Source organism: Nasonia vitripennis (assembly GCF_009193385.2).
Source record: "Nasonia vitripennis strain AsymCx chromosome 5 unlocalized genomic scaffold, Nvit_psr_1.1 chr5_random0005, whole genome shotgun sequence".
In the NCBI taxonomy this organism is placed as follows: Eukaryota; Metazoa; Arthropoda; class Insecta; order Hymenoptera; family Pteromalidae; genus Nasonia; species Nasonia vitripennis.
In genome coordinates, this window is record NW_022279656.1 from 856632 (window position 1) to 870940 (window position 14309).

At 32.7% G+C, this 14309-nt stretch overlaps 1 protein-coding gene across 1 annotated transcript; it reads left to right on the top strand.

Moving 5' to 3' along the window:
- The first annotated feature begins 664 nt into the window (after positions 1–664).
- Positions 665–1314, top strand: LOC116417906. Its single transcript, XM_031933051.1, has 2 exons — positions 665–878; positions 1017–1314. The coding sequence occupies exons 1-2, from the start codon at positions 810–812 to the stop codon at positions 1263–1265; spliced, it is 318 nt and encodes a 105-aa protein (XP_031788911.1). The 5' UTR covers positions 665–809; the 3' UTR covers positions 1266–1314.
- The last annotated feature ends 12995 nt before the right edge of the window (positions 1315–14309 follow it).

The window sequence follows — 14309 nt, forward strand, 5'->3', positions numbered from 1 at the left end:
AGGAAAAATTGATTCAGTTAAATAAGAAGGCATGCAAAAGTGCCCACACAGGTTAGTTTACAAGAACTGAAATTTGTACATCGTTTTAAATTCCCAATACTAATTTCCAAAATTGAATCTTTATTTGAGTTTTCCAGTGAGAGCGAATAACTATCATATCAGTGTGCAAGCCGCTTACATACTTTCGAAGCCCACATGCTGAAATAAATTTGATTTTTATATAAACACCTATGTCTACATTTTGACGCTAAATCTATAGAGTTCAAGATGAAAAGCCGAACAAGAACAGTTGTTTCCAAATAATTTAACAAGTCTCTACACAAAATAACAGACATGAAACTTGAATATCATGTATTTCGCATGATAATGATAGATTTGGGCATCGACAGTAAGTGGCTCACACACTGATAAGATAGAAATATTTTATGAAAATCACTTCGCAGACCTGATCATTGGTGACTTTGAACACATGACACATGGCACCACTTTTTATAGTATTTACACTTACACGCTGTATTTTAATGCATTTTATTGTTTCAATTTTCCAAATTTGGGAAAAAAAATAGTTTTATACAAATTTTTACATTTCCAAAATAAAACAATAAAAAGCAAAAAAAAAAACAGAAAAAAACAGTGATTTTTTCCGCCAGGAATAGCAAACAAAAAAATTTTAAAAACAATCTGTTGAAGAAAATTGTGGAAAAATTTTAGATAAATACTTACAAAGTGTTAAAGGTGATCAAAGCGATGGAAACGAAAGTAATTATTCACCAAATTTATCAGACCTTGACACGAAGGATGAATTTGATATGAGTTTTCTCAATGATGCACCCGATGCACGTTCATCAACATTCCTAAAGGAGCTTACGAATAAAGATGTAAGTACTTAATCAATTTTTATATCAGGCTAACATAGTCTAGTATACAAAATATTGTATAAATAAAAAATACAGTATAATATAAAAAATTATTAGAATATCTAATAATAAAAATTTTAATCAATTCACGATACACAGCTTACACCTAGAAAAACTCCTCCGATACAGAAGACTTTGATTGCTCCTTTGGTACAAGATATAAATCCGTCACATTCAAAATGTTTAGCTGCTGTAAATGCATACAAGATGCAAATGAATTTCTTTAAAAAAAAAATCAAAGAAGGTGAATCTGAAGCACAGAAGTGCAAAGGTAAATACGAGAAACTTGCTAAACAAACAAAATCTGCAGAACCATCAGGTAGGCATTATAGGGAAATTTTTTCATAATATAATATACACGTGTATGCACATCTCTTGCTTTTTTAGATTCATCATTATTGACGTACTATGACAACCTATAAACATATGATGGGCCTGTTGAAATTGATGAAGAATCAGCGACAATTAAACTTTTAAATAACGTAGAATATAAAAAGATAGCTTACAAAGATGCGTTTAAATCATCCAAACCAATTCAGGTAATAAAAAAACTGATGTATGGGATTTATGGCTATGAGTATCTGGTCATGCGTTCCCAGAAAAATGAAGAGACTGGAGAACTCCGACCATTGTGCAAAGAGAAGAGTGAAGCAATAGAGCGAGAATTATATAGATTTTTAAGATTAAACAGTTACAATGTGCAATTAATAAAATTAGTATTGCAGGAAATCAATAATTATTTTCACAATGCGATTGCCTGTACAAAATTAAAATTTAAACGTCAAAAAGCAGCTGAAACTTTAAAAGAGATACAAAAACAAGCTGATGAAGCGAAAAAGTTATTGGAAAGTGAAGATTAAAAAAGAAATGTTTAAAAAAATTAGTATTTCTATATCTCTTCAATTTTTGGAATTTTTTGAGAAGATTATTATTTTAGTTTTGTTAGAACGTTTATGTAAAACCAAAGCATGAAAATTGGGTTCATGAATACGTGTAGAAACAAATTATTTACTTGTTTGAGCATTAAGCTATTTGACATAAAATAATATTACCATTTTTTGAAATCTTTAATTAAGATTGTACCTTGAATTTAAGAGCTTAACAGTGTGAATTCAATTTAAAATTGCAATTGTTATAATATTAGGTTTGTAAATAAAAAATAAACTAAGCAAAACATAAAAAGGTTATTATTATTTAATACAATACATTTTATCAACGGAACTAACAACGTTTATTGTACTGGTTTTAAAAAACCACGATTATTCAAGAAATAATTTAGTTATATAGTACCGTAAATAATAAATTATAAAAAGCTGTAACTGTACACATTTCTGTACGATAATATCTCTAAAAAAATTAACTTTTAAAAAAGTAAAAGGTTAGGCGAGTTTGATATATTCCGCAACAAAATTACAGATAAAAAAGAACTGAGATCAATCAAACAAAGTCAAGTTTATTATATTTAATAATAGTAATGAAGCAAACAACAACTCTCAAGATAATTACTACGTCACTTGCCATGCCCGTTTCATTGTACTTATAGTGTTTGTATGACGTTCTAATATATATAAAAAGAAAATTTAGTTGTTCACCAATAAACAAAATAGTATGCACTAGCAACCTCTTAATTCAAAATATCGTAATATATTATTATATTTTCTTGAGAAAGCAATTCTCATCTGTATATAGCTTTGTGGCCAACTTCACGGTCCTAACACTTCTTGCGGCTAACTTAACGGTCCTTTCACATTTCGGGCTGAAGAAGAAAAACGTAATTTTAGCATTTGTGGATTATACACTCACATATTATAAAAATAAGCAGCCTTTTCACTAATATTTTTGTTGGAAATCATAGTTTAGCTCAGAAAACATACTAATGAGCCAAAAAACCTTATCAACAGTAATGATAAGTTTTTTTTTGTATAATGAAAAATCTGAACACCAATATAGAAGTAAATAGTATCGCGGCGCCGCGGCTCTTTTCAAACTCGCCTTCGTGGCGCTACCGCGCCACTTGATACATTTACCTATATCTGCGTACGATCGCGTACGTTCACGTACATTCGCGTACGTTCACGTACATTCGCGTACGTTCACGTACGTTTGCATATGTTTGAATTGTCGCGCGGGAAGCCCCTTATGCGTGGATTCCCGCTCGTTTTTGTTTTTGAAATTCGCAGAGGAGAGAGGTGTGGGAGAGAAATAAGAGAATTCGATTGAGCGAAAACGAGTGTGTTTAATACGATCAGAATGAGAGGGGAAAGCCGTCCGGCATAAAACCCCTCTCGAAAATGTTACAAGCTGCGGAATAGAAGAAGTGTGGGCTGTGTGTGTGTGTGTGTGTGTGTCGTGAACTTGTACGATTCTCAGAGAGAATCTCCGCTTCGTGTCAGCGGCGCAGTTCCGCTGACTCAAGTGGGTAGCGCAATTCTATCGACTTGCACGTTTTCGACGGGCGCGGAACCACGTTCGCGGAACCGATCGCGAGCTAAACGCAGCGCGCAAGCAGTGATAGAGAGAAAAATATAGAAAATGAGAGAAAGCAAGATTGGACGAGAGAGAGAGAGAGAGAGAGAGAGATTAGCTGAAGCACCAGCACCACAACACTCGGTGGACGTACGGAAGAGCGAGATCGCAAGTGAGAAGTCGTTCGATTCGTCGCTAGCTAAAGGCAGCACGAGTTGTCAACTGCTTGGCGCCTTATCGAGAACTGACTCGGCGCTCGTCCGACCGCGCGCGACTCGAGGCCGGCGGCGCTGTCGGCGAGCGCATCAAGTCGCGACGTCGCTTGCTCAACTCGAGCACGGGAGATGGCGCCACGGGTTCTACGTCGACCTCGCGGAGTTCGCTCGACACCGTTTTCACGGCAGAACTCTTCTCCTCGGATCTCGACGGAACAATGTTGCCGTACATGCTGATCTAAATCTTTTTTTGCAAATGTACTCTAAATGTAGGATTCGGCACGATGCTATACAACGACATATGTCCACGTACATTCGCGTACGTTCGCGTACATTCGCGTACGTTTCTGTACAATTATGTAAAAAATGTCCGAATTCCACTCAAAACGTATGCGAACGTACGCGAATGTACAGCATTGTAACAATTATACATACTGAAATGTATTGCAAATGTACAGTTTCAATTTACATTCGGGATTAAATAAAACAATTTAAAGTAATTAAGTAATTAATTATTATGCATAGAGGTATGGTTAAATTCGTCAAATATTAGTTTTCTCGTACAAAAATTTGTAACAGAAACTGTTCGTTAATAAAATTAATATTTGCAAATTAAAACCAAGACCATAATACTTCATATAATATTGAAAACATTTTTATTATTATCTTGTCATTAGGGTATCCAAACGACTTTAAAATTTGCATATGCTTTTTACACTGCGTAAACTCAACACAAAAAAATCTTGCTTACTACACAAAAATAACTGTATTTTTCTTCATTTATTTTTTATTATTTCACCAGAATGGTAAACTCTACACAATTGTGTAACCAATTGTCCTTATACATTTTTTATTATTTAACTTGACCGTTTAATACTCTACACAATCGTGTAACCAATTGTTATACATTGTTGCAACAATAAATAATACATTGTGTAGAGTTTACTGGTGTAGTAAAATGATCTAAAATGCACGCAGGGAAATTTTGTGCACTAAATATTTGTGTACAATTTTTATGCATACAAAATATGTGTGTAATAAGTTATTTTTGTGCAGTATGTAGGACTTTTTGTGCGTAGCGTTTATGTGCTGAAAAGTGTTATATATATATATATATATATATATTTCTCCTAACATCCCTTGGTAATACAAAATTTTTAAGGCCCATAATATGAGGCCTAATGTTATAAGTTAATCTTTTAGTTAAGCCAGGTTGATCTTTTAACGACAGAGCCAGAAACGATAAGCCCTTTGATATAAGATTGGTTTTTTAAAACAGTAGAGCCGGAAACAATAAGCCCTTTAATATAATATAAGATAAGATATCTACGCATATGAACTTTTTTTCCTAAATATGTTTGTTATTTTAAAATCAGATCAATTTCCTTAACATGTAATCTTTTTGATTTACAAAACTCAAGAGCACATCAGATTGAAACATACGAACGTTTTTGTTTTCGTTCATTGAGACTTATCCAGTTCTAGAGTACTATGAAGAAAGTCACTTAAGTAACGCGTTAATTAAGGGGATGTCGGAGCAACGCTGATTGGTCGAAATGTTCTGGTTTTCCTAACCTCAAAAATATTTTAAATCATAAATAATAAGCACATACACTTATTTATAGCACATAAACGCGGTGTTCTGAGGTGCGTATTATAAAATTGTACATTTACAAGCTCTTAAATATGTACACTAATGTGCAATTTAGACAAACAATGAGAAGTACGGAGCGAGGTTAACCCATTAGCGCCTGAACGGACACTTTTCGACACCAAGGTTCAGAGATTCATGGTACAATGAACTTAATCGAAAAAAAAAATGTTTGAACCACTGTACCCCATGTTTTAAAGGTCGCTCTTTCGGATAGTGATGGTTAGAAATCCCTAAAATGAGTTTTTGTATGTGAAAATTGCTAATTAAAAAAAAACAGTTTTTTTTTTAAGTTTTTTAAGAACATTTTTTTTTCCTTATGCATTTTTCTACATACATAATACCGATAAATAACGCGTCCATGGACCCTAAACTAAAAGTTATTGGCTTAAGATTAATAAAAAAAATTTTTATTCATACAAAATGGCATTTAGAACAATAAATTTTACTTTTAATTTTTAGCAATTTTTATCTCAATTTACATGGATTTTAGGAAAAATTTCCTTAGAATAAAATCGTTCTAAATTTGATCAAAAAATAACCTCAAATTTGTTCAGAACCGTAAAAGAAAATTTTTGATTTTCAGGAAAGTGGAAAAACTGAAATTTTAAAAAAATTGTTTAAACATTCTGAAAAAATTTGAGGGTATGTTTTGACTGATTTTAAGACTTTTGTGTTCCTACAAAATTTTTCCGCAAGTCCGTAGTTATTGAGAATAAAATTGCTGAAGTGTTATATATTTCGATAGACTTTTTCCGGAAAATCAAAAATTTTTTTTTACGATTTTAAAAAATTTAAGAGTGTTCTTTAATTAATAGTTTCTTCTTTCTAAAATTTATTGTTTTGAACGCCATTTAGTATGAATAAAAATTTTTTTATTAATCTTAAGCCAATAACTTTTAGTTTAGAGTCCATGGACGAGTTATTTATTGGTATAAAGGGAGCACACCACCTTTGAAATTAAAATCAAACTTTTTCATTAAAAATTTATAAATACTTTTGACTGATTTTTTTTATCAATTTTTGATTAATTTTAACATAACCATCATGTCATTTTTTTCTATGAAATTTAAACCAAATCCCCTCATTCATACCATAACTAATGTACTTTTAAACAATATCCTAGAGTTTGAGCTCATTTGGGCCATTCGTTCCTTTGGAATCTTACGGTAAGTGAATTATAGACTCCCTACTATACGCAGGTATTATAGAGGTATATAGAAGGTCTAAAACTATCAAAATAAAGGTAAATATGACTAAGAATAGTAATAAAAATTTGGTTCATTTATATAAGTATTTATAAATTTTGAATGAAAAATTTTGATTTTAATTTCAAAGGTGGTGTGCCCCCTTAAGAATATAGAAAAATGCATAAGCAAAAAAAAATTTTCTTAAAAAAATTTAAAAAATAACAGTTTTTTTAAATAGCAATTTTTACATTAAAAAAATCATTTTAGGGATTTCTAACCATCACTATTCGAAAGAGCGACCTTTAAAACATGGGGTACAGTGGTTCAAACATTTTTTTTTTGATCAAATTCATTGTACCGTGAATCTCTGAACTTTGGTGTCGAAAAGTGTCCGTTCAGGCGCTAATGGGTTAAGGCGACGATGAAGGTGAGAATCAGTAAGATGACCGTCATTTTCTCGTACAATATTTCATTATATAAAGTTTTTTAATAATTAAATCGCTAAAATCTCTGTGCTCCGAGGTCACTTACACGATAACGATCAATCATCAATTTGATTTTCGTTGATTTGAAGTATATTAAAAGCAAATAATGAGAACTACGGCAGGAGGTGAGGTCACAATCAATAAAGTTCGCTCCGACAGCTCCTGTACCCCTCGGATTGAAAATTTAAAAAAAATTAAGAAATTTACAAAAATATCTTTGAACATTTTTAAGTTATAATTTATTTGTTGACATTATAATATTCTTTAAATTTATTCGTTTCTTTTATTTTTAATTTCTACCCGAATCAGTTTGTTTGAAATTGTTTTTGAATTTTCAAATTGCTAATTTTCGACTTGTAATTTTATTATGTATCATTCTATTCTAAAACCTTTACCACCGTACGTGTCTGAAATTTCTAACGTTATTATTATTTTAATAACGTTAGAAATCTCAGGCACCTACCACCATTCATAATACCAAAATACTTTGTTTATACAGAAAAATAAAGCTGCAAACCTGAAAAAGAAGGAAGAAGTTGTACGTAACAGAGCCCAAAACGTTTTAAAAGACTTGGGGAAAAATTATGTGTGCCCACGATTTGAAGATGTAGACGTTGAAAGTAAAAAGGAACATAGTACTAACAATATTCAATTAAAGGATTTAAAAATTGTATTGCAACAGATCAATCCTCAAAATTTAAGCCAAGCAGCAGTAGATGATGCGCCATCTCAGTCTAAATCGACCTGATATAGTCAAATATATTCCTCTTCTGAGGAATCTGAGACAGATGACGATGACGATACCCAAAAAATTGTATCTTCTTTATCACAAAAATTAGACAAATTGAAAGATATTTCAGTAAATACAGCATTACCTGATGTCGGATCTTTGTCACGTAAAACGTCTCCGTTTAATGAAAGATCACGGACAAGCACGTCACTATCACATCGAAGGTCACGCTCGCGTCACCGGTCGTGCTCACGACGGACCTCACCGTCACAAAAAAGGTCGTTTCCGCCTCTAGTGTCACAGTCATCTCGAAAGTCACGAATACGTCAAAGGTCACAGTCACGTCATAGATCGGGGTCACGGACAAGGTCATTGTCACCTCAAGCGTCAACGTCAAGTCATAGATCACCATTGCGTCAAAGATCACGATCACGTCAAAGGTCACCATCACGTGAAAGATGATTGCCTGCAAATGAAGGACATGAAAGGAGAGCGCGTGGTAAAATCATTACTCTAATTTTTGATTCATTGTGCATGTAGTTACTATTTTTATAGTTATATAATTATAACTATTTTAGGTCAAAAACGTTCAAAGAAAACAATGGCAGAGTTTATTTTTGGTTGCATAGCTTTTATTCAGCGAAAGATGGTTATGGACACGAGGAAAGGCGCAAGCCATATCAGAGACCTAATGATAAGCAGGTAATTGTTTAAAATTGATCAGTTTTATTTATAAAGCTATACCCAATAGAAAAAACGCGTAGTAAGATACGGATGCCCCTTAAAGGAATGTGCTTCGCAAATCCGCCACGGGGTATTTTGTATTTCCAAACTTCTAGGAAAACAGAAAGTCCGATTGAATTTTTCTTTCGGTAGAACGATTCATTAAACTTAACACTACGGCGCTACAGACTCTGTTTTTCATTTGCAAACTTTATTCAAAAAGTTTTATGTAATAGAAAAACAATGCTCTTTGGGACGACATCCCTTTAATCACAAAATATTTATTTATAACTTAATATATATTGTACTATTTAAACTATGTATAATTTGTAGCTATATCTGGGAGAAAATATATACATTGGAAGTTTTCAATGGGAGCTGTCGCAAAGAGAGAGACCCTCTACATTTTTAATTTATCTGGCTTTGCACATATGGGATTCGTGTGACTTATGTAATAGAGCCTTAGATGTAAGCAAAGTTAACAATCATATACCTGGAAGGTCTCCTGTCAAATTGATTGAAAACAATCTACTGAGATTACTTATAGGTATGATGTATTTTTTAGCAAATGAAATCAATGACTTTTTATTTTTTCAATCACTTTATAACTAGTTTTTGTTTTTGTACAGGCTTGTACTTAGACTTTTTGATACGCCAAGGCTACTCAGCAGAAGAAAAAGTACGCTTTCTGTTAAAAGTTACCTATATTCTACGATTTAAGATAAGAGATTTGAGACGCGAGGAAATAAAACGGCTTACCAATGCAGCACCCAATCAACGCAATCCTCGTAGAAAACTACGTTACACTGATTAAAATAAAATAACTCTGAAGTCTAAATCAAATGAAAAATTCGTTGAAAATGTTTTATAAGGCTTTATCTTAATTCTCATTATTCCATTCTTCATTCTTAATTCTTATTATTATTGATTATTTTCAAACAAGAGAGTAGTTTTGACATGATCTCATCTCAAATATTTTGATTTAAAAGTTTAAAGAAAAAAATTTTGTTCTAGTATTATGTATCATTTGTACAATTGAAATAATTACTTTTTATTTTAAGTTTCATTAGTATTTAATATACTTAACTGAAAGATGCTCAAATTTTATTTGTTTAAAAATGTAATTGACATGTTCATAGTTATCAATAAATATTTTCTAACCATTGTAACGGTTGCCAGTACAATTAACGCACGTTGAGCACGTTACGACGTCTCTCCAGGACAGAATCAACATTCTGTATAATACTTCTGTTGTTACAGCTACTAAAGGCACAGCATGTGAGAGAGTAAGAGAGACAGAGAGAGAATAAGCATCGAGAGAGATTTAAATTCAGCAACGTACAATGTTGCCACCTGCTCGCACACTGCTGTCAAGAGTTGACAACAGTGTGTCAGAGGGCATAGGTAAATCTTTGCTCGCGCTAGCGAGCCATTCCGAGTCTGTCTTCGCTCCGCTCCGTTTCGCGAATAGACACTCTGCGATTGCGATTATTGTGTGCGAGGGTTGCGAGGTCAACCGAACCGAGGACAATCCGTCCGAGACCATATTCGCGTGGGTTAGAACGGCCATGCCGGCCACGTACATCTGTAAGTACTAGTTCTTATAAACTCTCGCTTACTCGGGCGACTTTAAGCCTCCTTTCTCTCTCACCTTGACTACATGCTGGTAGCTGGCATGCGCCCGTCTGGCGCGCTTGTGTAAGCCAAGCACCAATAAACAGTTAGTCTAAGTTTTACAATAATCCGCGAGTGTTCATTGACTTTTCCTCCCTTTGAATACACGTCCTGAGTACTACTATCACCGCCGCGTGTTCATACGTCTTTACGTCCGTGCGCGGATAGATTATAGTCGGTAGAATCTAGTGCCTTCTGCACAGCCGACGGAAACGGTGAATAGTAGCATAAACAACAAACAACTTAAAATAATAATGACGGCCGAGCTACCGTCATACCATCCAAAATACAATTTTTTAAATCCATATCAACATTTCTTCAGGAGATAATGTTGTATTCTATTTTTATTGCACATTTTTTCGTATAATTACGTGAGTAATCACGTCATGAATTGATCGATACACTCACGTGAGTACTCACGTTAGTAACCACGTGAGGAATCACCTGAGTTTTTTCAGCAGGGATTGATGCAAACGCGCTAACAAATTTTTGTTAAAAACGTCGGACGCATCTCGTTCTTTCAGAGCCTGCGTGATTCTATCTTTAGTATCAGTTTTTTGAACAATTCTAATGTTTTGTTTTGATTTATGATAAGTGCATCCGCAAAAAAAGCACAATGTTTTAAAAACAAAATCAATGGCACTTTTTATGTTGTATTTACCTTCCAACGATTTTCTGCTGTACTCTGCAGCAGCCTGTTTAATCGCACTTTCGCGATTAAATAAAAATTATGCAAACAGGATCGTCCATACTGCTAATCTGTAATACATATAATCAAGTATATGAATTCACTACAGTGTAAATTAGCGTGAAAAACATTTAAGGGGGACATAACCTAATAACTCACTAATTAACATAACCTTATAAAATGTCAGATTTTAACAGAATATATACTGCACTCTGAATTACTGTTTCTTTTCGCGCAAAAGCTTTACATTTATGAATTCCTAACCTACAAAAGTAAAATTTGAGAATACATGACAAGAACGCGCGAAGTTGCTAGTAAATACAATACTTTACAATCTCTGTACATGAGTATATCAAGTATATATGTATAAAGTATATAAAGTGTCACAATAACTACATCAAAAACAGAATAGTATTTATAATAAAGTGTCACAATAACAAAGCTTATATTGACTATGAAGACGCTACAAGAGGTATTCAGTTATTTAATTCAAATAATAATTTTATTTGTCATACTTTACACTCCAAATTTGTATGCTTGTATCAATAAAATGCCTTGTTGTATCAATGAAATGCCGTATTGGGAATAATGGCGACTTCTCCGTTTCCAGCTGGCTTGTAAAGTGATGCGTGTTTGTCCTGCTCCGAAACGACACTGTGAGGCAGATCGACCACCTCCTTGGGTACTCTAGGACCGAGCCAGCTGTTCTATATAGCTGAAAGAGAGACGGGGGACTAGAAGGAGATGACAGTGGTTCCTGTATGGAATCTAGTATAATAAACACGGGCAGCAAGAGATTTAAATGAAAAATCAATACTATTTAGGTAACTTTTAACAGAAAGCGTACTTTTTCTTCTGCTGAGTAGCCTTGGCGTATCAAAAAGTCTGAGTACAGGCCGGTACAAAAACAAAAACTAGTTAGAAAGTGATTGAAAAAATTAATACTAATAAAAATTGAAAGATCTAATCAAATAATAAAACAAAGAATGTTTCTATTTTTTCCGTACAATTGAATAGTGCAATTACTTTCTAAGAATTATTTGAAAATTAAATTACCTCAATTTTCTCGCTTGGCCCTCCAGATCGACTGCACTGTTCGGCAGCAAATGCAAAAACGGTAAATTTTTCAAAATAAGGCATCTCTTCGAAACGAAATATCAGAACCTCACAAAAAAAAATACGATGATGGGTTATGAGTCAAGCTATATAACACAGAAATTTTAATGTATTTGACTACGTAGTTTTTGTTAGAAATCGAAAACTGAAAAAATGAGTATTCTATGTCCAAAGTTTACAAGAGTAAAAAGGCTTAAATTTATCTACAATTACTGAAAAAGGTAGATTTTCTATTCGTCTCGGCTAAGTTATTTGCGCAGTTTTTATTTCTTATATCTTTAAAACTAAATAGCCAAACGCTTCCAAAAAATATCCAGTGATTTACCATAACAAAAACTATTTGCTGTTAAAATTTCAGGTAATTCCGTTGATTGGTTCATGAGTTATGAGCCAATCACTAGAAGCCGATTTTTTCCTTCAATTTTTGCTTCCTCCTAGAGGAAGCTTTGCAATAGTATAATTTTCGACTCCCTCAAAAATAGGTTAGAAATCTATTTTGAGGTTTGTACAGTTCGAATCACGTATTTTTACAAAATATCCGTATGGATGTGTTATACCCCTTTTTTATCAATCCACCCATATAACTGATACCCCTCCCTTTTAAGTATCTGGTATATTATAAGTTTATATGGTTCAAGAAACCAAAAACTATAGTCTAGTAGATGCACCTCATTTCTCAACTCATCCAAATCTGCCAATCCATTATCGAGAGAGAGAGAGAGAGAGAGAGAGAGAGAGAGAGAGATAGAGAGAGATGTCAGAAGGGTAAAAGAAATGTAAACACAAAAATTTTTTTGAGTAAATAATATTACCTTTTTAACATATAATACATACAATACAATTAATTTTTTTAATTAATTTCCACGAAGTGACTGCATGACTTGCTGATTTAGTTTTGTACCCTTCATAAGGGGAAATCATTACTTTTTTTTAGTCTTATCTTTAATCACCGTTAAAGGGAAAGTATATATCGTAAAAGAGACACATAGAAATACTTTATCGATTTTACAGACTATTTATATATTCTTTCCCTTTGTATTTATAAATTTAAAGAAAATATGAATTTACATTACGTTCAAAAAAGTAGATACTCGGCTTTTTACCAATCGACTCTAGACAAATAGGACATATTTTTAAAGCCTTGTTTTAGCAACGATTTCCAACTGATCAAAGCGAACAAACAAAAAAATTCCAAAAAAGCAATGCATCTATAATCTACATTAAATGAAAGAACTTAGATTATATTGCACATACACTTATGCATGGCGCGTAAGGCAAAATATGAGAGTTTTTTTATTTGAGTTTTCTTATATTTTTTTTTAACATTTTTGTCATGGATAATAAACACCCCTGTTGAAAAAATACACATGTTATTAACACATGTATTTTACACGTAATAAAACCATGTGATTTTACTATGTGTGATTATTGTTACAGAATTTCCATGTGTAAAATACATGTGTTAATAACATGTAATAAAAACATGATAAAATAAATTATGAAATATCAATTAAAGTACATATAATTGTTTTATAATTGTTTTTATGAATGAAGAGGTTGGTTTGGGAAGATTAAATTAAACAAAGATCTTTTTATTCCATTTTTTCTTTCTTTACTTATTTTTATTGTTAATAATGATGCAAATTGGTCACAGCACATAAGTACATATTATTATCATTATTTTTAACATAAACGCACACTGCTTCTATAGTATTTGTTTCCACAGCTGTTACATACTCAGAAATTTCGTCTATTCTTTTAATAGACAAACAGTTTTCAAATACATTTTCAACATTGATAAAGTTACAAATTGTATGCTCTCTCCTATTTACTTCATCGATTATAAACTCAATTATGCGGATATAGCGACCATTAGTAGTTATGGCGAAAGAGTTGTCAGATCTTATTCTTTTATTTTTGAACGAGGTATAAAGACATCCTTCTTTAGTTATTTTTCGGTATGATAGAGCTTCATCAGATAATTGTAATTCTCTAATAAATCGCAATTTCGTTAGAGCATATGCTCCGAAGTATCTCACGTTGGTTAACTTACGAGTTTCCTTAGTTTCTTTATAATCAAGGTAATGTACATAATCATTAATAACGGTATCAGGTTTCGAAGATATATGCTCCTTTAAAATGAACTCACTTTGAGTCATAGATACAGATCTACATAGTTGATAGATCACACCTTTAGCGGCATGGGTTTTTTTGACTAATTGGCCATTTCCATTTTCAAAACAGTAACCGTTATGGCTCCACAATGGCCCCCAATCAGCAACACTCTGACATATATACAACAATTGATGGACATTGTAGGTCATAGCTGCTGTTGTGTAATAATATTCTGTGTAAATAACAAATTTTTGCAGTAATCTATGAGCACGTTTTAATTTGATTCGAGATATACTTTTTCTATTTAGTATATTAAATGCTTCTACTAAAATGTGACCA

Excerpts from the sequence above, each read along its gene's own strand:
- LOC116417906 (XM_031933051.1), top strand. The coding sequence starts at position 810 with ATGAGTTTTCTCAATGATGCACCCGATGCACGTTCATCAACATTCCTA. Across the intron at positions 879-1,016 it reads AGGAGCTTACGAATAAAGAT|CTTACACCTAGAAAAACTCC; the intron begins GTAAGTACTTAA and ends CACGATACACAG.